The 25,408-nt window shown below is 41.5% G+C and overlaps 1 protein-coding gene across 1 annotated transcript in view; it reads left to right on the top strand.

The window, feature by feature from the left end:
* Positions 1 to 25,408, top strand: part of LOC103365952 (protein PTHB1-like) — a gene marked incomplete at its 5' end in the record, with an annotated part of 141,266 nt that overhangs the window by 68,503 nt on the left and 47,355 nt on the right. Inside the window, one exon of the mRNA XM_008293535.1 lies at positions 8,121 to 8,231. Within this exon, the coding sequence (XP_008291757.1) occupies positions 8,121 to 8,231 (111 nt within the window). The remainder of the gene's footprint in view (positions 1 to 8,120; positions 8,232 to 25,408) is intronic.

Here is a 25,408-nt window from a genome sequence, read left to right as displayed (position 1 = left end):
GTATTCTAGGTCCTAACTACTGCATGACCTTTGCACTGACACTTGTGTCGTTGTTTAATCACCCAAACTAGCAGTTTTGACATGGTTAATCTAACTATTCACTAACTCAGTGGTTCTCAAACTGGTTGAGCCACGATCCCGGAGATAACAAGTTTTTGTTTGTGACCCCCCCAGTTTGAATTTTTTATATCTCATGAGTAATAACTGTGTTGTTCATGTGTTAATGTGTTAAAAATGTAATGTGTTAATTACACAAATTAATCTTCGGTTTCATTTGGGGGTTTGTTGCTCCTCCCCCTCGTTATGTGAGTCGTTAGTGCTCCCCCTGCCACAGTGGCGTTCGTTAGGGTCTTTTCTGGCTAGATGTGAATGTGCGTTCATCTTCCTGGGGAGAGATCTTGCGACTGAATTGTAAACAGCTGAGAGGTGATGCCTCAGACCTCCAACTCTGTTGAGGGATGGTCTTTCCACTTTGACATAGATGACTTCTTCCACCCCTCTCTCAAACCATCTGTCCCCCTTGGCCAAAGTCTTCAAATGAGTGTCCTTTGCCCTTAAGATGCAGGTGGACATCTTGTCCTGAGGAGCTGCTCATCTGTACTGAGCCATGTGCTTGTGGATGTCCAGGTCTTGGCATCCCTCGCTGCACTGGACTACGTACACCACGTTGCCTTGTTTATGTCTCCGTGTCTTTAAACAGATTACATTAATTACAAATATCATTATCACTGTAATGGCAGAGGAGAAGCTGAACATGTGGCACACTGAGCAGAGGAGAGGAGACTTCTTTGCTTTTTTGCCTTTGCCATCTGCTAAGCTAGTTGACCTGAAAGAGAGAGTATGTTAAGTATGCATCAATTCTAAAATTGGCAGGGAACAGCCAAGCAGCAACCTTCAGGGCTGAAAAATGATGCACATATGTAGTTCCTCAAATGGCCACTTGAGATTGGCTCCAAATGCAAGCCAATCCCGGTCGTAGTGGATTCCCAGACGTTTTTTGTCTAATCTTCTCAGTCACAGTGGCTGTAAGGAGGTTATTTTTTTATAAACGCATCCTTTTCAGTTGTATCAAGGCTCACAGGTGGGGGCCATCATTGCACAGTCCAGAGATGTCTGCCTGGCCCACTTGAGCTCTACTCACGCTCTAACTAATTTTTGGATTAGTCAGGCCCTGCTAAGATGTCGACAGCCAGAGCCGCCACACAGAGCTTCAGAGTCGCTCTTCGGGAAACCTACATGTCTCGGAGGGTTTATGTCTTTGCATATTATCCAAAAAAGCTAAACATTATGTCAGCATTATATATTGGCCATCATAAATATCTGCACCCAAAGAAACAAAAAACAAATCAGTCGAGCACTAATTCTGAGCATTAATATATTGCGACTCCATTGTCGTTTGTATTTTAATCTAAGTTGCGTGTTCATGTTATGCGGCTCTCTTCATTACACGAACCTCTGTCTCACCCTGATGACTTCATTCAGTCCAACTTCAGGCTTCAACAGCTGCAGCCTGTACACACACAGACACACACCTGGTGAAATCAGGACTGTTTATCACACGCTTCATTAGTCAGCGTGTTGTCAGCATAACTCTGAAACTCCCTCAGCTAGGGAGGCGTGTATAGCGAGGTCTTCTTCCACCCACACATGTACACACATTATATCTATCTAAATAAGTTAAATAAGTGAGTGCATGCTTCTTCTTTTTTCCCTCAAACCCTTGTCCTGTCTCCCATCTGTGCCTAGCTGTTTACCCCGTTGCTTTCTCCTCTCCTTGAACCGACAGTGAATCTTGTGTTTTAGTTCTTTTTTTTTTTCGCTGTTGATCAGTTTCTGGTATGTTGTTTATCTTTTTCGGATGTTCACTCCTGTGATTGTTTCTCTCTTTTTCCCTGTTTTAATGCAGTGCCATATGTTGATTCCTGCTCTAATGTATTAAACCCTGCTGTAGTTTCTAGATGTAATACTTTCGCATGTCCTCAGTTTTTTTCTTTCCTCTCCTCTCCTCCGCTAATGAAGTCAAAGGGTTTGCTTATTTTCACAGTCCAACCGAAGCAAGTAGACACAGAGACTACACACACACACACACACACACGCTCTCATCCACACACACACCCCCATAGTGCATGTGTGTGTGTGTATGTATGTGCGTTGCAGTTATTTTCACAGTGTTCCACTGGTAGCTGTGGTTTGGGGCCTGCATCTATTTTAGACTTAAAGAGAGGGGAGAAGATGGGCTGCGTCCGTGTGCACGAGTGTGTGCGCACATGTATGTATGTGTGTGTATGTGTAAGTTCAGAAGACACAGAGCAAAGGAAAATACATGTAGTATGTGTAAGTGTAGGTCATGTCTTGTGTGTAATCCTGACCAGCTGTCTTTGTTCTCGCTCTGTGGTGTTTCCTAATTGAAGAGTTCTCCTCCAGATTGCTATATATATAACAGCAGAGCTCTATTTTGAGACTGAATCAACCGATACCTGAAGCCCATCATTCAATATATCTGAAATGTTTTGTCAATCTGGGAAGTTCAATAATTATTTTTTGAGTTGCTGAGAGCCACGATCTAACAGCATTCATGCAGTTTTGTAGCTTTTGTAATTCGACTGCAGTGGCACAGATCTCATTGTTAGACATGTGCAATATATGCATTGTAAGTGTGAATGTGCCTTTGTAGTACTGAAATGTGGTTTGCAGGCTCAGACTGAAAGCTAGACAAAAGATACCAGGTGTCTGATTCACGCACCAGTTTTTTAAAGGAATCACACTCGCTGGTTTTTGATGTGTGTTTTCAAAAGCATGTCAGTGTGGGCGTGCGTGTGCGCAAATTTGTGGGTCTAGCATACTGTACGTGCATATGTGTGTGTGCACGAGCATGTGTACGTTGAGGGGGGCTTGAAAAAGCGTAAAGCCCACAGCCAAATTGCTGGTAACCACAGCAGCGCAGTGTCACCCCCATCTTCAAACCGCAGCCCAGAATAAAGCAGGAATGCACTGGTGTCTCCATACAGCAAACCAAGACAGCGCTGTCTATTGGAAGCAGCTTAACCCCTCGACCAAGCTGTCCAGAAGTGTTCCAAAACTGTCCCAAAGCGGCCCCAAACTGTCAAAGACCGGCCCAAATGGCCCCACACCATACCGCATTATTCCAAATTGTCACAAAATGGCTTGAACCTTCTTCAAGCTTTCCTCAAATTGTCATTGACTGACCCCAGCTATCCCCATTTATATACAAACAGATCCGCAAATGTTCAAATTGCCTCAAGCTGCACATGGTTTCCGCATGTCCCAGACTGTCCACCCAAACACATGTGCAGGTGGCCTCTAAACCTCTTAACTCTCCAAAGTTGTCCAAAACTCGTCGCACACCTGCTGTCTGTCCAGATCCAGGAGTTGCACAGACAGTGTGTAATAACAGAAACTTGAGGTTTCATGCTGACTTCACCAGGTGGACGAGCCAACCACGCTGCAGAATGTTATGGCTTACTCTCAGCTTATGAAACAGAGAAAGTGCAGCTTTTATGTCCCGTTCCCAGCGCGGGATCACTTTGCAGCAGTTGGAATACATTCCAAGTTAATCATCGAATACTATAACCGTTATTTCGACTGTTAATACTTCTCATGCTTACACTACATCTGCTATTACGACTACCGATGGTGTAGTGATTATACAACCCTTATTGAGCCTTTGACACATTTTGTGTAGATTTTAAGCAGTTTTGATAGCTAGAAGAAACTTTGGGACACTTTTAAGTCAATCTGAATGCAGGAAAGTTTAGGGTGTAGGTCCTGGAACAGTTTGAAACAGCTGAAAGAGTAACTTAAAACCGGTTCCCCTCACGCCCAACAGTTTTAAAACAATTTGACATACATCTACTATTACTGCTCATAGCAAAGCTCACCAATGTCACACCTAATCTGTGTCACTGATTCTACAGCTTCACTAGTAACAGTAAAACTGATATCATGCCATTTTCCTGTTTGGTTGTACCTCTTCTACCACTTGTTTTTAAGTCTGTGAAAAGCAATGAAAAGTATGTGTTTGGAGATTGTCGCCACATAAAACAACCACCTGGTCACATCTGAATGACAAAAAAAAATCAGGACATATACACATAATCGGGTTTCATCATCTTGAAAAAATAAGCAGTGATCTCTGAAATGCTGAGGTCATGTCCACTGACGGTGCTGATTGACAGCTTTCAAACCAGCCTAAATAAACCCTCTAACCGTACAAATGGACGAGAGTTTTTGACTTAACCAAACAGCGTAGATCTAAAATTACATTATCTCTTCATTTGTGAGAAATTTAAGGAAGTGGGCAGAGCTCTTCTGAAACGTCTGGCATCTAGGGAAGATGTCTAAACCAGCAAATTGTTCGCTCTAGTGACTGTAATAACTCACAATTTAGCAGGATAACAAGTGGTGCCAATTTGGTCTAGCTTTTGTATATATCATTAAACATTGTCCAAATTAATTGACTAATGGTAAATGTATGTAAACTTGATCCTGTTAGACTAAAGCTCAGGCTTCAGACTGCTCTGAATCCAAGGTTTCTCACCATTGTTTACTTTTGTTGTACTGAGCCGTTGTCAGTTTTTCTTTTTATGGTGGTGTACACCGCGTACAGCGTGGCCATGAAACCAACTGTGGTTATCTTTTGTCTAATTGTCTGTACGCGCGTGTTCTCGCAACGCAGTTTGCTTGAGTAGTAATCTTTCACTTACTACATTATCTTTAGTACCTGACAGTTAGGGGCCGTCCCGATGTTTTCCTCTTCCGTTGGCATTTTAGAGCATTTCCCAAATGTACACCTATGAACAAGGGTGTAAATAGACAAAAATATATATATGGCTGGCACACATGTATGGATTTGAAAGTATTACTTTACTATGTTACAGTTTACCTCTGGGACGTCCACACCAGCAGCAGGATTAGTTGGTGCTCACAAGCAAAGGCTTCCATGAAGCCTGCCAATCAGAAGAAAGTAGGCTGTCAGGGACCTACAAAGAGCCCACAGCTAATGTCGCCTGTTTCAGGCAGATGCTAAACTGCAGGGCTGCATAACAGGCAGTACGAGATAGAAAGGAATTTTTTTTCTATTCCCAGAGTAACAACACATACCTGCAAATGAGCAGACCAGATGTCCCCTTTATTAGTATTAAGTCTGAATCTGATAACCTGTCCAGTGAGACAAATATAGATCTGACCACAGCCGAGGGAAACACACCAAGCGCTACGACACCTACTGTTTACAGAGAGAGAAGGAGGGAGAGGGGAGGAATGTACGAGAGGTCAGCGGTAAGAGACGGTCTGTGTGTGATGTGATTTTGTTTCAGACTAAGTTACTCCAGAGGTGGGCTATTTCCTTACCTGATGTTGATGTAAGAATGAGGTTAAAACACACGCATACACACACAGATTCACACATTCCCCGTGAAATTGTAGGACAGCGTTAAAAAAAACAACTCGCCTTAGAAAAACACCTGCCCAATTAAGAGCGGGGCATATCCCATTTCAAACAACTGTGATTTAGCGTGTATGTCTGTGTGTGTGTCTGAAGCCACAGGCTGTGCTCTCACCAAAGAGAACAAGATTGGCTTTAAAAAAAGGCCAGGATAAATATTAGAGAGGGCTTAGGATAATCTGCACACACACATACGCATGCACACACACACACAGATGTAGACACAGTGGGGGAGATGGAGACACACACACATTCTCAGACACCTTAAGGTAGACATGATGGCAGACACACACATGCACGCTCTGTCTCATACATGCACAAACACACACACATACACACACAGCACAAAGGCACGATGTGTGTAGCGCATATTAAATGAAAGTACCGTGAAACTGGACACAATCCTCAGGGAGCAGAGGAAATGAGGAGAAAGTGAAGGATGAAACGAGGAGAAAAGGAGGGAACAATTGACAGAAGAAAATATGGGAAAAAGGTGATGGAGGGGGAGGGGATGAGAAATAGAAAAGGGAGGCAGGACAGAAAACAGAAAAGAGGGATGAAAAAGAGGGAAGGAAAGAAGAGGGCACAAAGAGGCAGAGGAGGCAAGAAGAGAAGGATGAGGAGGGAGGAAAGGAGGATGAAGAGCAGATGGAGACAAGGTGGTGTAGAAAAAAAGAGGAAGAGGAGACAGAGAGGGGAGAAGAGGAATGAGGAAAGGGGGGGAGAGAAGGAGACAGAGAGGTGGGACGGAGAGAGACAAGGCGTCCAATTCATCGGCCTCAGGAGCTCCCTAAATCCAGACTGATCCGTGGGATTTTAGCAGGGATTTCATCACACACACACAATCACACCCTCACACATCTAGGTTTACACGCACACACACTTGCAAACCACATGTTCAACACTATTTTTTTTTTATTTATTTTTTATTCAGCCTTTTTGAAACATCCTAAAAGATGTACGTTTGATTTATATATGTTGGTGTAAATATATGCAAACACAATGAGAAACACAGTCCGGTGTAGATGCAGGAGACTAATGTAATTTTGAAATGTGGTTAAGGAAGAAATTGGAAAGATTTAACAGAAGTAACATCCAAACCAAGCAGTCTAGATCGGAACGCTGAGTCACAGATTATTTAGGGTGGAGAAAACTAATCTTCGCTTAGTCACCAACATTTTTTTAAAAATATGTTCCTGCTTCTAACGATGCAATTTTGTTCCTTCAAAGTTTGTCTTTGACTAGATTCCAACCACATTTGTCGTGTCTTTATTGTTTTATCTTTTTTATTGACTTTATTTTAATTAGTTTTATTCATCTGACATTGTGGAGCTCTTGGACAGTGTTTTGTTTTTGTCTTTAAATGTGCTATAAAAGCTAACTAGACTTGACTTGGCATGGATGACAAGATTACAAAAAAACTGGAGGGCTCAGATTTGATCGGTCACACCAGTGCACCTGACAGGTACTAAATCTGACATTAGAACACCTGATTTCACACTTCTATAACTTTCAGAATTTTTGTCTGCATTGCCCAGCCATCTAGTAGCATCTACTAATGCATGTGGGGCCTTCAGGGAACAACGATAAATTGCGGTGTCTCCCAATAGTGGCGTATTCGGGATCTGAGTCCCTGCATGCATAGGCCTTCATGCTGTGCCACACACTCGTGGGAAACACTGAAATATTATCATATGGCCAACATTATGCGCTGTACTTATTGAAAAAGTGCAGCAAGATTATGGCTGGGAGCTAGCTTTTGTGGTTGGAGCATCAGCTTTCTGAATGGAAATAGTGAAAAACCACATTGGCTCTTCAGAAATCGTCCAATGCCGTGACAGGTGGGAGGCAGACCTTTAGCGTTTGAGCACCAGGCAGTGGCAAACTGAAGCAATGATAATAGAATTTAGCACTTTACAAGAAGAGTGACCCTTAACTTTAGCCCCTAGATCATATTTATGAAGAAAGAACTGGTTAAATGAAATGAACATTTGTCCACCGGAGCCCTATAATGTAGAATATTGGAAACAGCATACAAAACAACATACAAGTATGTAAATCATGGGGTGATCTGTACCAATAGAACCAACTCATAAAAGTGATACCAAGCAAAAACTCCACTGAAATAAAAAAAATAAAAAGGTTTTCAGAGGTGTTTAATTATCTCAGATGCCCATAATCAAAGTGGGTTTACTGCTGCGTCTTGCGTTCAAACCTACCACTACATTGTTATGCAAACCTAATGGTTTTGTAGCTTAAGGTATCAACGTAGAGCCAGTGAAATGTGGCAAGACTTTCACTTAAAATCTTTTTGAAAGTATAATTTTAGCTTTACAACGCACACAGAAACTGCAGAGGAGAAGCAGTCTTTGGCACGTCAAGCTTGTTAGCGCAAATCCCAGAACTGTCAGTAAAACTTGGTGGAGAAATGTTTGACTTTGTCAAGATGTCCAGAAGCAAAGCTGTTTTTTTTAAAAGCCTGCTTTCTTTAACTGGCCAGCTGTAGAGGGCTGTCATCACCCTGAGCACCTCTGAGCATACCTTTGTTGAAAAAAGCCTTTTCTAACAATAAAAGAAAGCACTTGTTGAGTTTTTATCATATCATTGTGTATATAGCACCCAATTTGCTGACAGATTCTCTCTACCTTTCACTCAGGGGGTGTTGAGCCTATAGCAGAGGTGACTGGAGATGGGGAGGACATGGAACTTCAACAGGAGGCGACCAAATACATCAAGAAGAAACAGCCGTCGAAGAAAGTCAAGAAAGGTAGGCGTTCCTGTAACTCCTCATCTTTCTCCTCTCCTCTTCGCCGTCCCGTATTATCATCTTCGCTCCTCTCCTTCTTTGTGCGTCTATTTGGAGCTGAATATCCTCCAGCCCTGAGATTCATCAGTGACTCTCCTTCACCTTGTCACATTTCCAACCGGCGCGTATCAGAATACATCACCCCAGCAGTACATCCGCAGCATTGCTCCCAGCTTGTCACTAAATCCTGACCAGAGCCCTGACACTGATATCTGTTCACTGTCTGTCACACTGTCTGTAATCCACCTCCATTTTCCCTCACGGCATAGTCTTCTTTCTCGTCTGTTATTTGTACGCACCGATTTGCCTGCCGTTGGACTCGCCGTGTGCAGAATCTGCACGGTTTGGATTCTATCCATTGCCACAAGATGAAATCAAACAGTGAAGTTGGTTTTGCGTATCCAGCGTTGGTGTGCATTGGTTTTTGGTGTATGGATGAAGTCTCTCGTTGATGGCCTCTGCTGAGTTTGCAGCAACACAAAATGCCGCCCTTTTACTGAATTACAGGCAAATCGGTTTGTTTCGTGGAAATAGGCAGGTGAAATTTAAAATGTGCTTGGGTACAGTGCCTCTGGACTGGCAGGTAGGGTTGTCATCCCTAACTGGACCTTTGCTTTTTAATTATGGCAGCACTTTTCTGATGAAACAGTGTACCAGCTCTCTTCTCTTGCTGATATATCGGAGGGATTCTACCAGTTTTCTCATCCGGTCTACATGGGTATTGTTGCCCAGGAAAAGACTTTGGGTCTTAAGGTATCTTATTAAAAGTACTGAAGAAACTGAAGTGTCTGATCACTGATTCAGTTTGTGATTATTATAAATGTAAGTAGTCATTTCTACGTTTTGCCCTTGATGCTGGCCATACTAGATATTAAAACAGTGAACAAGAAGAGGTGATACACCAAGTTTTGTTCATTAAAAACTAAGAAAAAAACTCCCCTGTAACTTTGCTTTCTTCTTTGACTCAACTAAAGACAGCAGCTCACTGTACCAACAACTTTTTAGGTGCTGTTACTAGTGTTACAGCTGATGTTAACACTTTAATGGTGCGTTCCCAGAAGTTTTATCATTACACAAAAATGTGTTCTTGTTTTATCAAACTTTCCAGCTTTGTTGAGTCATTGTTGTGGGTGTTCCTGTAAAATAGTTGACAGTGAATATATGTGTTAAATCATTGGGGATCAGTGGTCTCCCTCCATCTGTGTGCCTGAGTAATTCTGACTTATCTCGCCAAAAGACATGGAACATTTTACCTTTAAGAATATTCAGTGTGAGATCAATAGGGGACAAAGAAATCTAATTTATTGTAAATATAATCTGCTTAAGTCTACACATGCCACTCAAGTTAATCAAAGTGGTATTGGAATAAAGTCTTGACATCCTAAACCAATACCTGAAGCAGCTTATTACATGTAAATGGCTTTATTTTGTTTCCATTATCTAAGGAGGTTTCACCCAAACCTATAATATCCTCTAAGATGTTCTTTCCTGGAAATATGTGATTACTGCAGTGCGCTGATCCGTGTCGTATATCTGACTGCTTCTGTCTATTGTAGCCATAATCACAGCGAAGGACACCCTTTTATTATCACAGTGTTATTGCTATAGATAGTGTTTTCCTTCAACGTGAGGGGAGAATTGGGAGTGTGTCCACCATTGTTGGCTTGCAGTTGCCAAGTCTGCACTCACTGTTACTCCGTTTGGGGAGTTGGACCACACTCTCATCCTCCACTGGGTGTCTGCTGTGTTTCGTTCTCACTCTGCCTATGTTTTCATTTGGCTCTGCTCTCGATCTGTCCTTCTGTCCGCCAGAATTAACGAGATATCAAGTTAGAAGAAGAGATATGTTATCGTTTAGCAGAGCTGTGTGTATTTATTTCTCTAATCAAGTGGGTCGACACCTCCTTTTCCTTCTGTCTGTCTTTATTGCACTTTGTATCCCTTTTGGTTATTTATTAGATTAGTTTAATCTGAGATATGATAAGCAGATCACTGGAACACACACACACACACACATGGCCTATACACACATACAACAAATGCATATTGTTTTCTGGTTCTCTTGGCTTTGTCTCATACACACACACACACACACACACACAACACACACACACACCCTGACCCAGTCTCCTGCCAGAAAGGGGCTTCTGGTTTGCATTGAGGACAAATCCGTGTTTTATGACAGTTTGTCTTTCCTAAACCGGGGTGGATAGATTCTCTTTGATGGGCTCTGCTTTCGTTAGCGGTCGCTGTCTGCCTGTGTGTGTGTGTGTGTATGTATGTATATGTAGGTGTGTGTGTGTGTGTGTGTGTTCGTGTGCTCGTGTGTGTGTGCACGTGTGCGGTTAATCCACTCAGGCGTCACCACTAATGAGAAGGGGAGGTGTGGGAGACACAGAGAAGGCGACACAGGGATCATTAGATACGCACACATATACATATACATCCACACACACACACACACACACACACATTGCCGGTGAGTGTGTCAGTGCCAGCCTGTGTTCTCTGAGCGTAGATATATAGCTTTCACACCCACAAGTATGGATATTAGGTTTATAACAAGCCCTTGTGCCCTAATAATGTGTTTTAATTTGCAGCACTGTTCAGTTCTTGATAAATCAGCCTCAACGTCCATATGCTGAGCAATATCAAATAACACCTAAATTTCCACATAACACAGCTGAAAGCCAGCGCACGGCTGAGCAGTGCATTGTAGTATGTGCTCGCCATGTGTGCATAAACCGAACCAGCTATTGTTGTGTTCGAAATGTTCCAGATAAAAACATTTTGACAGTGAATTAGACTGGAAAAGATCAGAATTCCTCATTTTTATGATCAAGATTAGATGCAGATTCCACTTGTTTTCTTTCCTGATAATGGACATTTTTATGTTTTTAGGGTTTGGTGAACCAGTGAATGAATTTGAGTTTTTGTGAAATGGTGACATGTGATGTGGGACAGTTTGACATAAAAAATAAAGTATTTATTTTGGAATGGGGACATCATGGCAGTACTGATGAACTTAATAAGTTTGGGTATTTGTACTAGATCCTATCCTAATAAAGAGGCCTTCAGTCAGAAAGCTGTTGCTACCACTACTTGTGTTATTTTCACAGGGTGATTGCTGCTCTTGTAAAAGCATTCGGCTATTTTCAAATGGAATGTCGAGTTCATGATCGATTCAACTTTTTAAAACCTGCTTCATGTAGTTGAGAGAACGATAAGATGTAAAGGAGCTGATGTTGAGTTCATCAGCCATCTCATCATCAGAAAGCTACACCAATGGCAAGAAGCACTGTTGGAGCAACATAAGTCTGATTTAATGTTTCACACAACTTGACTAAACTCTCCATGTGAAACAGGCCACATTTCTAACTATTTCCTTTCATTTACTTTATGCTTCAACCCACTCAACTTAGCCGCCCGTACAGGCCAGTAGGATCAGAAGTAGCCAGCGGTGGCGTTGCATCCCGCCGCTGCCAATCCGCAGCTGCAGAAAAAAGTTCCTGAAAGCCCCATAAGACTTGTTATATTGCATTCTTAGCTGCATTAAGCTCAATACAAACACTCTTAACTCTACGTAAGAAAGGTGTATGTTTCGGTCACTTATTTCCCTTTGAACTCCGCCGTAGCTGTCATTGGATGTGCAATTATTTGAGCTTTATTATTTGTCTGTCTAATCATCTCAGGCTCAATATCAAAACAGAGACTTAACAGTACTTCCCTTCTGCGGCTTTCTCTCTTACGCTCTAACACACACACTAACAGACGTCACTCTCGCCAGACATCACAGAAAAAAAAAAGCAAAAAGGAAAATGATCCCTAATTAGTATTGTTTGTCATGGAAACCTCCAGAGCGGGTCTGTGGTTTTCTGAAAATGAGAGAACGAAGGAGGGACGAAGGGAACGGAGAGGGAATTATTTGGGGACGAAGGGGAAGGAGGGAAGGGGGGTAACTTCATGTCCAGACTTGTCCTGTAGCCACCGCTCCTCCACCTCATCAGACAGAAAGACACAGAGAGAAAATAAGGAACAGCAGCGGCTTGTGAAGCTCGTGAACATAATGACGTGATTGTTTATTGAACCTTCTCCTGAGAGCCTCTCGCGGTGCTGCTCAAGGACACTTCGGCATTAGAGATGCTTCCCAGTGTGAAGGCTTGACTCAACAGGAAAACATTTCATGCTATTTACGTAATTTGCTTTAGATCATGCAACAGTTAGTCCACATTAAAAAAAAAAAAAAACACTTGCTGGTATCATGCATAATTCATATATACCAATACTTCAAGGTTGCTGCATAAACACAGGCTTGGTGTTTGGATCCTATATTTTCCAAGCAGAATCATGTCACAAAATGAAGCTACATTCACCCTTTGTAGCGGCTCAGCGGTCCAAGCCTGGACTGATGGTTGAACACTTTTACTCCTTTTCTCCTACAACCAACGTAAGAGCGAGACAAAAACACACAACATCAACACATTGAATTTAGTGAAGCACATTGCAAATATTAGCCCACACTAAACATAAAATAAATTGACAATTAGACACAATTAAAGTTTTACCTTGTTGCCCTCTCCTCTGCCGCTAAATTCATTAATCTCTCCCATTTGCCCTTTTATGTTTTGTTTTGTCTCTTAACTTAACCGTTACTTTACCATTAGTGTTACTTTACCGTTTGCATCTACTGTTACATTTTTTCAGTTTCTGTATCTTGTCCGATGTCCCTTCAAAATAAAGCACTTCCGATTTACGTTAAATCACGAAATTAAAAGCATAAAACATTAATACATGACAGACTTATACATTAAGTAATGAATTAGAATTATAACAACATTCAATAACTACAGAATAAGTAACATTTGAGTTACTTACACCCTTATAGAGGATTGTTAGCATGCTGTACCATCCTGTAAGGCAATTTTTGGCTGTTCACGTTTGTTTCTTGCTGTCCTACTGATCAAAATTAATGTGAATTACCTCAAAAAAAACTAGCATAAAGGCATGATATTAGCAACAGAGATCCTTATCCATATATGTATGGAGCAAGACATTTTAAAATTGAGCAACAATATTGTCTCTGTAGAAGAGATTTCAATACAATCACAGATATCTCTGTTGTTGCTGCATTTAAATTTCTCCCTCGATATCGGCAAACATTCAATATATGCCGATACAAGCATATCTGCAACACGCTGAAATCAGCCAGCTGCGTATCATGCTGATGTGTTGGTGGTGTTTTGTCATCTGGCCAAACACATACAGTAAAGCATTTTTGTCTGATGGTGGCAGAATGCCAAAAAGGCCTTTGGGCAGACTGGCCAGCTCACAACTCCCATAAAACCGAGGAACAAGGTGGCAGAGAACAAATCAGTTCAAAGCTCATATTTTGCAGACAAAGACACACACACATACACCTTCCGCCTACCTGTCTATGACTTAAAAGTAATTAGGCGCCATGCCAAACCCCGCACACACACACACACACACACACACACAGGCCTTTCTGTTAGAGTGCACGGCAGCCGGAAAGCACATTTGGTTGACTTGAAAGGCATCAAAAGGCGTCTGAAAGTGGGACAGAGAAAGAAAGAGAGAGAGAGAGAGAGAAGGGGGGGAAGAGAAGAGTGGAGCACACTCTCTCTCCTGTGCTTGAAAAGGAGGGATGAAAGAGAGATGAAAGGGAGAGTGTCTTCCTTCTCCTCTTTCCTGCCGCTGCATCCCTTTTTGTTGTCCTGCTCCTCCCCTACAGCCCACCTGGGATCACAGACATGATCCAGAGCACGGACACACACAGACACACAACTGGATGCAGGCGCACATACAACATGTGCAGGTCCGCATGCGATGTTTTTTTTTTTTTTAAACTTCAGAAGCAGATAGCAAGAACACACAACAAGTGCTTTTCTTTTTTTCCTCTTCTCCCCGTATCTCCTTAACTCACACACAGACACACACACATACCTGCAGAAGTTAGTTTGAGCTTCGACCTGATAGGGATTCAGGTCTCGTTTCTGTTTTCAGTCCGTAGAAGACTCATCAGGGCCAGTGTCAATCTGCGGTCAGTGGTCTCATTTGGCTGCATTATGTACCACCCACAGGCACCATTTATGCTAACAGCTATTAGCCACCAGCACGGGGGGGCCTCTGTTACTCAGACCTAGAAATACTGCAACTAATGCATATTAGCATCCAACATTAGCCATTACTCCCACAGTCATTATCATTCTCCGTTGCTTATTGGCCATTTAGCCATGTCAGTATTGCACCTTGCACATATTGGCAATTACCGTTAGCTATTCGCCTTCACCCATTAGTAGTATCCTTTGTGTATTAGCATGGGCTTAAGGTTTATCCATTAGGTGGTGAATCCAGATAAAAGCTGTTGTCCGTAATTGACTCTCTGTAACCATCTGAAAGAAAACAGAGATAAAAAGAAGCAGATGAGTCAGCCGTTGGATGATTAGTGGTTGTGTAAAACCTCCAATAAAACTCCAGCACCCTTCATCCCAGAAAGGAAACTCAGAGCCTTTAGCATTTTCCTGTTTGTATGAAAATGTGTCTAATGGGCCAATGATGGATGAAAACAGGACACAGAAGTGTTGTTCTTTGTAATTTGTCAGTTGAGCAACTACAATATTTCATCGTTTCTATATTCAATTAATCACAACGAATACAAGCAGTGCAATGGTCCTTAAGCCACCACAAAGCTGTAGCCACAGAGCAAGAAGTCATGTTGAACACACAAAGAGTTTTTGAAGTTTTTTTTTCTTTTATGTCATCTCATGGAACAGATTCAGTCGCATTGCTCGCCCCTTGGGGAGCCTATCTAATTTTCTTGTTGTGCTGAGTGAAGTGTATTCTCCAGGCAGCCACTTACTCTGTGTTTATACATTTGTATTAATTGTATACACAGCGTAATGATTAATCAGGCTTCCCAGTTTCTGTATGCGATTCCGCATTATGCTACAGACCCATATCCTCTGACTGCTACGATCTTAAACTTTATTGACCAGTGCATTTCTGACAGTTTGCTCGCCTCCCCATCATCTTAGAAAAGCTGTGCTGCTGACAAGATTGGATCGATGTGGATGAAACAACAGCTTTTGGAACTAGCTTGGAACTTTGCTACACACAGAAAGAAACTAGATCATTGCATTCCTTTTTATTATTTTTTGTACTGAACAAGTAAAGGTTTCAAAACATGTTTATGGATCTCTATTGTTGGAAATTGCTGCTTGAGTCGCTGCTGATTTAAGAGGCTGCTCCACCCTGACAAGAATGGCATTGTAGCACTAAATATGGGTTATTACCAAAATTTGGCATGAAAAACTGTCACAAATTACAAGGTAATAGATATCAGCAGAATTACAGCCTGCCCACGGGCAACATGGAGTGTATTGGTGTCAACATTCAGGAAGGTCATTTTGAACAGTTTCATGCTAGTTTCAAATCGTACATCTGATTTACATGACATGTGCAGTCACATCCTCCAAGTGTTTATGTTCACAGATAAACCTATACAAGCGTATACCTATCCAATCAAGCTCTCCTCTTCCTCCCAGGTGAGTTCTGTGCTGTTGTCAGCTGCAGAGAGAGAAGCTGCGCGTGTAATGAAACTTGTAGCGACTCAGTGAGAGACAGGATTCAGAAGCCAGAGGAGACTTGTACTAACATGGCTGAATTACACAGTCCTGCTGCGTCAGTCTGTCTGTCAGATTACAGAAACCCGGTGAACAGAGCTATCAGCTTACTGTGTCACGCCACGGCTGCTATTCACATCCAGCATGCACACATCACGCTCTGCGGGCAGGTTTCCTCATCCTGAACAGGATCCTCAGGGGCCGTGGCCAGAGTTCCTGACCCATGGATCTCTGTTCTGGACGTGTGTGTGGTTGCTGATGGGTGTGACAGATAGAGGTCTCTCTATTCCCCCAGCTCACCCCCCATGCATTAAAAACACAGACAGAAAATGAGCCCTTGTGTGGCCGTGGACACAGACTCGCTCACATGTAGGCAGACTCTCTGAGGTTAAGCGTCCTTGCAGATGCAAAGTAAAGTATATGGCTGATGAAACTGAGCTTTAATGTCAGATGTGCATGTGTGTGGAGATGAAGTGTGCGTGTAAATGTTTAATGGTGTTTATAGTCTGTAAAAGTGGGTGTGGTCATTGCCGAAGATGCTGGCTCAGACCAACAGGCTGGAAGAACCAAGATGTGTGTATGTGTGGAAACGTGTATGGTTTTGAGGGCACAGGTTTTATGAAGTCAAGACTTTATAAGCTTGTTAATCATCATCAGTGAGGACTGACACGGTAACATTATACCAGCGCTGATCACCCCACCTCCAGGCTCATTTACTTTTTACATATGTGGCATTCGGAATAATAATATCCATTACATGAGCCCAAACGGTTGCAAAACGAAGCCTAATTCATTATTTTGGTTGCTTTTAACATGGCGCTTGCTCCGACTCATTCGTTTTGACCACAGAAAAATGATGATGACTTCATCGGATGTGATCGAAACTGATTGATTGCGCAGCACTAAATGTGGTTCTTTGCTGGAGGTTAATCTGGTAGATTAATCGTAGCAACTGCTTGAGTTCCTTGAAGACGTTCCACCTCTCATCCAAGAGGCTTCATCAGTTCTGACTGACGAGTCGGGAGTTCTAGATACTTAAATCCTTACGGAGCCATTAACACCTGAGTTTCGGTTTCAGTTGGGGGTTTGTTGCTCCTCTTGCTGGAGGTTACAGTATTATTTGCAGTCCAGATCAAATAGATTCATTAAAAAACTTTATTTATTTGTATTTTCTTAAAATTATTCCTGCCAAACATATAAAATATGCTAAAAAATACCAAATATGGGCATGGATCTGAGCTTAAACACAAATCATATATCCATTTGCAGCCAAAAAAATGTAAAGTTTGTGGTTTACTACATTTTATAGCTTGAGTAAAGACTACAGAATACGAAACTTGACAGTTTTGCATATATACAAACTTTAGATGATACACAGTTTTATCATAAAAATTGTCAACAGTTGACAGTGTCTAATCTCCTACCAGTACACCCAGTATCATAGCGAATTGGCAGTGCAGCGCTACCTTGTTGAGCTTATTTTTTACTTGCTTAGTACCTCAGATTATAATAATGTGTGACTAATAATATTACATACCCAAACCACCGTGACTTAAAATCTGAATACATTTATGATCTACATGCAGACCAGCGATAATAATTCAGCAGCAGATTGGTTATGGTAATTTGGAAAAAATAAAAAATAAAATCTCCGCTTCTATGTTTTTAGATTTAGTTGCATGTTGGAGCGCCGCAAGAGTTTGTATTTTTGCCTAATCAGGGGGTTACATGGCATTTAAATTGGTGTGGTGTGTTCACTAAATTACAGCTGGTTTTTCAAGCGCGTGTCCCCCAAGTCAAACATGTGTGTTCTTAAAATAAAACTGCTTGCTTCCCCTATTCCAACTCATCACGTGCGCGCTTCCTCCAGTCCAGCTGGGTGTCGAGTGCGAGCTCCACACATCCAAGTGTTTGTCAACCGCCCTAAATCCAAGTCTTCATTGGCCGAGAGTTCCCGGAATCTAGCTGTGCCTGAAATGCAAGTTCCCCATGTCCGAATGGTCATTAAAAGTTCTTCTAAGTCCAACTGGGCATCAATCTGAGTTCCCTGAAATCCAACAATTTGCCAAGTGCGGGTTCGGTAAATCCAACCCATCACCACTTACGTACAGTACATGTTCTTTAAATCCATGTCTTCATCAAGCGTGATCAAGAAACAAAAATAACCGGCTAATCACAGCATTCAACTGTGTGAACTCTCCTGTGCATGTCAGTGTGTTCTGAAATCAGCTGAGAGAAATTTTTGAACCAAAAAATTAGGATTTTGAACAATCCAACCCCCCCCAAAAAAATCTCTGTAAATTCTAATTGTATTTTTTTAAACATTTCTTTTTTTTTTATAAATTCCTACAAACCATATCTCCTTATTCGTTGCTCTACCGTCTTAAAGCCTTTTATTTTACATTTACAGAGTTGTTTGGAAGAGAAAAACAAGTTTACAGTATGTTAATTTGAATAATATTTGAAATATATTGCTTTTAAATGTGTCAAAATTTCTTTAGTTGACTGTTTAAGCTGTATAGTATCTTCAATTTAATTTAGAATCACCTTTAAAAAAGCCAAAGTATTTTCGTCAATTCTGAAAAACACCACTAAAACTCAATTTAATTGATGAAACTCTCTCTGACAAGAAATAAACTAAAGTTCAAGACTTTTTTATTGAACACATTAAGATATGTCTTAGGTCATTATCAGAGACGAGAGACAGCAGAAGGAGAAAGTGGGACTCCCTTGAAGTTTTCTAACTGGACTGGACAGGAAGGTCATGAGATCATCACTCTGACCTCCTCGCTGGTTGTAATCTTTGGGCTTGTAACTTGTCAACAACATTTTTAGGTAGCAACATTTGCTCTTGTACTGTAACTCCAAAGCTCGTGCATGCCAACAAAATCCCCACCGCATGGCTATCACGCCATCTCATGAGCTATTTGTTGGCTCCGGGTGTGTTGACGGAGCGCTGATGAGATGCTTGGCTGTTTAATGTGTGTGTAATGTTCCACTAATGTTTCTGCGACGGCATTATCTGATCGGCTATTCTTGGCCAAAGGCTAATGCTGGTGGTGATTACAGATAAAGAAGAGGACAGTGTTCCAAATATTTGATGACCGGTCGGGTACCAGGCTGGACTAATGCATATGGACTTGTGGCACCCTGTCACGGAAAGTTCAGGAGTTTTAAGCCTTAGAACAGCCGCTAAGTCCTGTCAGTAACCTTGTGTTGGGATAGCTCATTTATTTTAATTTGTCTTAGATAGGCGTTGGTAAAAAAAAACAGAGAGAGAGGTCAGTCAGTTTCACATGCAGGAAGACAAACTTATGTTGCATTTGAAGCAGAAACATTCTTCCAGCGTTCTTGAGAGCAACGCTTGCAGCATCACTGATCATCACATCATTTCTTGTATATCATTTGTCAATTGATGCCATCGCCGGACAGAAATAAACCAACCACGTCATCAAAACGCCCTGCAAAGACGTTGCTTCCTCAGGCTGCTGAAGAAGTATTATGTTGACACCTGATAGTCCACCTTTATAAGGCATCATAGAGAGCATTCTTGCGTCACCTATCACTCTGTTGGGTATGGGTGCTCAGACAGTCACGCTAAAAAGAAACTGGAACAGATTGTCACTCAAGCCTGAAAGATAATTGGTCGTCTTCGAGTTGCACATTGTACATCACATGCACTTTTAATCGTGCAGCTGAAGTAGCCGTTGACATCTCTCACCTCTTCTAGTTTCTCCACCCTGAAAGGCGACGCATTTCCACGTTAACCAAAACCAAACGATTCAAAAACGGCCTTTTAGAACAGCCAGAGCTTTTATCACCCTCTGCTAGCTATACTGGCCTGAATATATCATGTGGACTGGACTGAGCTCAGACTGGATTTGTTTGCGATGGGGCGTAAATCATGGACTTGCGCCTGTTTGAAACTAAACTGTTTAGTTCTTTTCTCCCTTCTTTTGCACTGTGCCTGATCTACCATGCTGTATCAAAAACACCACCACCAACACCGTTTCTTTGCTAGTAGTAATAAGGTATCAATACATTCAGCATCCAGTAGTTTGGATGTGCCAATCTGGGGGTCAGATTTAATGATACTGCTATTTTTATGAAAAGCTGACATGTGCTGACATTCAGAAAGTTGTGTGTCCAACGATGATGAGGAGTCACAACATCAGCAGTGACCTTGGTTGGGCCAGTGTCCAGATGGGTCACAATGCTGGCCAAAATGTGTGTCCACACAGCAGCTATGCTATAAGGGCAGTAGATGTGTATGCATTTAATGTATGCTTGTTTGGAGCAGAGTCCTCCCATTGGACTCCAAGCGAACTAGACAGTGTACAATAAGAACTTAACGTCACAATTTCTAACACCCGAGTTCTACCTAGAATTGTTTAATGGTGGAATATGGTTAAGAGTTCTGGAAAAAGCTGTACCTTAAGTTTAGAATATTTTATCATTTTTTATGGGTTTGCCGTGTACATTTTTCCATTTAGATCCAGATATACTGTGGCATTCAGTAGCTGTCCTTCTGCATTAGTTTTTTTAAACAGAGAAACAACTTCTAATAGACTTTCTGCCCTCAAAAGACTGCTCGTGAACGTATGACATTGAGCCAATGTTGACATGCAGGAAATCTTGATTTAATGGTGTATTTCTGTAGACTCACTGTGCTTCACATAACTTAGTACATCCAATGCAGAAACCTATTTTTGCTTCTACTACTGCAGCATAAAGAATGTAGAGTTCCTCCAGTTTACCTTGAGGACAAAAAGAGAATATTTGAAGTGGATTAACAGCAGCTACTTTGGGAAAAATATATCAACTGTTTATTAAGTTAGTATGATGCAACAGGGAGTTTCATCGAAGGAATCTAATTAATCAAAGGAGTGTTGATAAGTTCTGTAAATTATGGCTGAGAGAGAGTGGGAGAGGGAGAGAGGGAGGGAAAGAAAAGGAAATATATTTAGGGAAGAGAGAGGGGGAGGAAGAGAAAAGGGAGAAAAGGGAGAGGCAGGAACTATTCTGGCTACGATAACCATCAACAAGCCAGACAGTCTTTCAGAGGTGGAAACCCAGATGTGTATATGTGTGTTTCCCCTCAGGTCATGTAACATGTGGTAAGGAGGCAGTGTTTTTGCGGTAGTGTCCATTCAGGCTCTCGCTCCTGAGGGAACCTTCCAGAAGGAATGAACGCTCTTCCTCTGGGAGGCCCGTGTAGGAAGTGCAGCTTCCAACTTTGTGGAACCGGCCTTCACACCCCCTGCTGCTTTTCACATTAAGGCCATGGCAGCTATGTTATGGGATATAACCGTTAATCTAATACATTTTATGGTTGCTACTAGTTCGGTTTGTACATTTCACGGGTCATTCCAGCTATGTAGGGTTTGGCCCCCATAACTTTGAATAATGAAATTCTCTTGATGTTTTAATACTCTGTGAAAAGCCCGAGATGGTTGACTGTCAGAGTAAGATAGTGGCCAAGCTTGTGCGCGTAAATCCTGGCAATTATTGAAGCAAGATTGTTCATGGAAAGACTGCACCATCATAGAAATACACACAGAACGATATGCGGTCATTTTTACATGTTCTGAGTTTGTCTCGTTCTGATCCGCTCAATTGCTTTTGTGACAGACAATTGATGATCAAAGTACTTTTGCACCAGTGCACATTACATTCTTTTCCAACTCCAAAATCTGAACAAATATTTGAAAGTTATAGTCCTTAATATTTTCTTTATAGGGTCCTATTTTTAGTATGCTATGTGTGGCCAGTGTTTCATGGAAGCCTTTCAGTGTATTTGCATTTTGAAATGACCTATTACATATTTGTTTTCATGACCACTGATAGAGTCAGCCTTTCCTATGCAGGCTTCAAGCTGCATTTACATGTCCCATTGATTCACATGAAATTATGCATGCTGGTTATGCAAGGCAAGTGCTGGTTTATTTTCACGCGGGGCAAATTGCAACGTTAAGTTGTGTATTCAGGACCGCGTTGAGTCGATGCTGATTTTGTTGTTGACTTTTTTAAGTCTTCCTTTTAAAACAAGGTGGATCAATAAATCCTCCCAACCCAAGGTTTGTTTGACAGCAACATAAACAGATACAGGAGTCGCTCCTCTTACTACAAGTAACCACCGGCATGGCCAAAACATCCTAAGAGGGTTAAAACCTAGAGAGCACAGCTGGAGCATTTATCTGTCTGTAGGTTGGTGAATTTGAAAGTATTCTCTTATGATGTGAAAATGGATTTATTATGAGGTAGAATTAATACAAATAAGAAGGGTTTTAACATGCTGATATGCTCATTAAGCTTTATTTTTTTTGGTTTAGCACTGCAGGAAGAATGTATTTACGGGACAGAACAAATGCATTTTAGCCTCACTGTCACAATAAGGTTCATCCTAATTCTAACACATATACTACAAAGACAGACAGAGTCATTTTATAGTTGTTTTACAAAACAATTTCACTTCTTCTTTAAGGCTTAACTGTTAAGAAACACATCAGAAAACTATTCATTTTCAATACGAAGTATTACCAGTAACACTGGCGACAGGGTAGTTTAATATGTTTGTGTTTAATATGTCTATAAGCTTTAAAAAAAAATCAGTATACAGACAGCCTTACAGGACAACGTTTTCAGTTTTGGGGGGATCAGGGACTGTTTTTCTTTGTAATAAAAGCTCCTCTTTGTTGCTCCATCCCCCTTGAACCCCCTCAATCTCCACCCCTTCCCCCGTTTTTTTTTTTTTTTTTTAACAAGGAACCTTTAATTTGACGAGAAGGAAGCAATGAATTGTAGAGTATACTTTTCCACCGACGGCCAGGGAAGTGTAGGCCTCTCTCTCTCTCTCTCTGTCCAACCTGCAAAACCCAATAGGTAAATAGGTAACATATGTGAGTTTGAAGCTGCTACTGCATTCCTTGTCGTCCTCTGTGTCCCCTTTGCCTGTTCGTTCTCTCTCTTTCTCATTGCGATGCTCGTTCACTTTCATAGCAGGTGATTTGCGGTAATAAGGGACAGTCTATATATATGTAAAAAAATAAAAATCAGTGTATATATATAAAAAAGGGAGTCCTTATTTTGTGGTACAAATTCAGAAGCAGCAAACCTGTTTCGTTTCCTGTATTGAATGCTTTTGTTATGGATCTTTTTGGAAAGGCCTTGTTTATTGACTGTGTTCATGTCTAAATGTGTGGATCTCGCTGGAGCTTCTGTGTGTGGGTTTAAGGGATCTATAGATGTGTGTGAGAGCAGAAAGTTTATCAGAGGAGACGTGTCAATTAGCTCGGGGGTGCAGAAGGCAGAGCCGGAGGTCAGAGGTCGAGGTGGGGGGGATTCGTCAGCTGTCACTAACTATAAAAACTTACTGTGTTCCCGTGTGTGTGTGCGTGTGTGTGTATGTGTGTGTGTGTGTGTGTGTGTGTGTGTGCGCGGCCATGGCGAGGGCCTCGTTGTGGGTCGGTAGCCACCCAGCCGAGACTGAGAACAGACTCACGGTTCAATGTGTGTGGTGACACTTTCTTCTGCAGCGAGACTGACAGCACAAAATTACAACCATTGTCACCTTTGAAAGTGTTTTATATCTCCTGTATTCATGTTTTATTTCAATGTTGTACACAGAATATAGGTGAGGAAGCTTGAAAAAGACACATGAATATACCTTAAATTAATTTTTTTATCATATTTACTGGACTCGTGACGATATAACATGGTCAGGAGTGCAAACAATTCACACCTTGACGCAAACAGTAGGAGTTAAAAAGAGCACAGTCTAAATAGTATAGCATTTATGTTGTAGAAAACATGCACATATAGCAGCATATACGTTAATGTGTGTTGATGAACGTCTAATGGAAATAATACATCATAAGTCAATCACGTTTCAATCATAAAAAAACAAGTTATGATGAAGTTATTCTGTATTCAAAAAAAAACAAAAAAGAGTTGAGATGACTTGCAGGTAAACATCATTCATGATGAGACATCATCAGCTTAAAATAATGTGTCTGGACTCCTTCAAACATCCATAAAACCCAGCTGCTTTCAGTGCAGGTTTGTCTGTTGATGTGATGGATGCCAAATGTCCAGACTTGAAAAATTCAGTCTGACAAGCTGCCGTCAAACACTGAGGCATTTTTTTTTTTGAGAATGTCAACAATTTAAATGTCGTAACACCCGCTCTATCACTCAAAAATGAATATTACCTCTGATCCTTCTTATTTGTACGCTGAGCCACTGTTTATATCAGTGATAAAATGATGGCTGAAACCAGAAACACTGTGATTTTGCTTTAAAAAAAAAAAATAAAAAAAATCAAGATTAAAAGGGTACTTGGAGAGCCCAGATGTCCGCCAATTCCAGTAGTCCGTTCTTCTATGATATGTGCATCTGCAACTAAAGCAATCAATTAAATATCTGGATAGCTTTCGAACAAAAATCTGATGAAAAAATTTAGTGAGTCGGAGTTTTTGTGTAAGCAGACAAACAGACAAACAGCACACAACCTTATTGTTGAAGGTACAAAAAAGCAAACATGTGTTACTATCTAAACAGGCCCACCTCTTCTTTAGTTTTCTCCCACTCAAGTGGTTTAAATAATCTTGATAAACTCTTGGCGTTATTTACATCCTGATTGTCTATCTGCTTGTGTTTCTTGCCCGGTCTGACTTTGCTGTGCCAATGTTGATCTCAGCCTTTACTTTACTGTAATCAATAGAAATGATGGCCAGAAGTGCAAAAATGAGATCCAAATTCTAATAAGCCCCCATTTATCCTTTAAGAAAGCCTACATTAAACATGTATTACGTAAACAAAGGAACAGTAAAATCCCTGTAATGTCAGACTGAATGATGGCTCTGAGGTAATGATTTCAGTTTTCCAAAGTTCACATATAGACTTTCTAGAGGTCTGGAAATTACCTGTTCCTCAGAGAGCTTAAGTGTTTTCTCTAGCAGAGCGAGAAGTGATCAGTGTCAGTAGAGAGAGTCAGGTCAGTTCTCTCAGCGTTGGCAACCGCTCAAAACAAAGTACAGGCTTTAGACCGCAGACAGAAGCATTATGGGTACATAATGCCTTCTTTCCTCTCCATCCTCTCTCCTTGTCACGCCCTCCATCCTTCCTTCCATCTTCATCTCTTCCTCCTCGCTCCCTGCAGTGTGTGTGTGTGTGTCGGTGTGCGTCGGTGTGTGTGCACTCAGTAATAGGAGCAGCGTGTGTGTGTGTTTGCGTGTGATCACAGAGGACATGATTAGTTTCCTTCATTAGGCTAAAGGCCGGGCTCTGCTCCATGGCAAATATTGGGCCATGGAAATGAGACATTTACACACACACACACACACACACACTAACACACACACACACACACTTTGAAAGGGCACACCTCTAACACTCGTCTAATATGCGCTCACAGTCCTGGACAGGACATTCCTCATTTATTCAGCAAATGGTCACACACACACAAACCTATGCAGTCGTACTCACACACACACA

The sequence above is a fragment of the Stegastes partitus genome, unplaced genomic scaffold (genome assembly GCF_000690725.1).
Source record: "Stegastes partitus isolate 25-593 unplaced genomic scaffold, Stegastes_partitus-1.0.2 Scaffold892, whole genome shotgun sequence".
NCBI classification, from domain to species: Eukaryota; Metazoa; Chordata; class Actinopteri; family Pomacentridae; genus Stegastes; species Stegastes partitus.
Note: the sequence above shows the minus strand (reverse complement) of the source record. Positions and strands in the feature narration are given on the sequence as shown.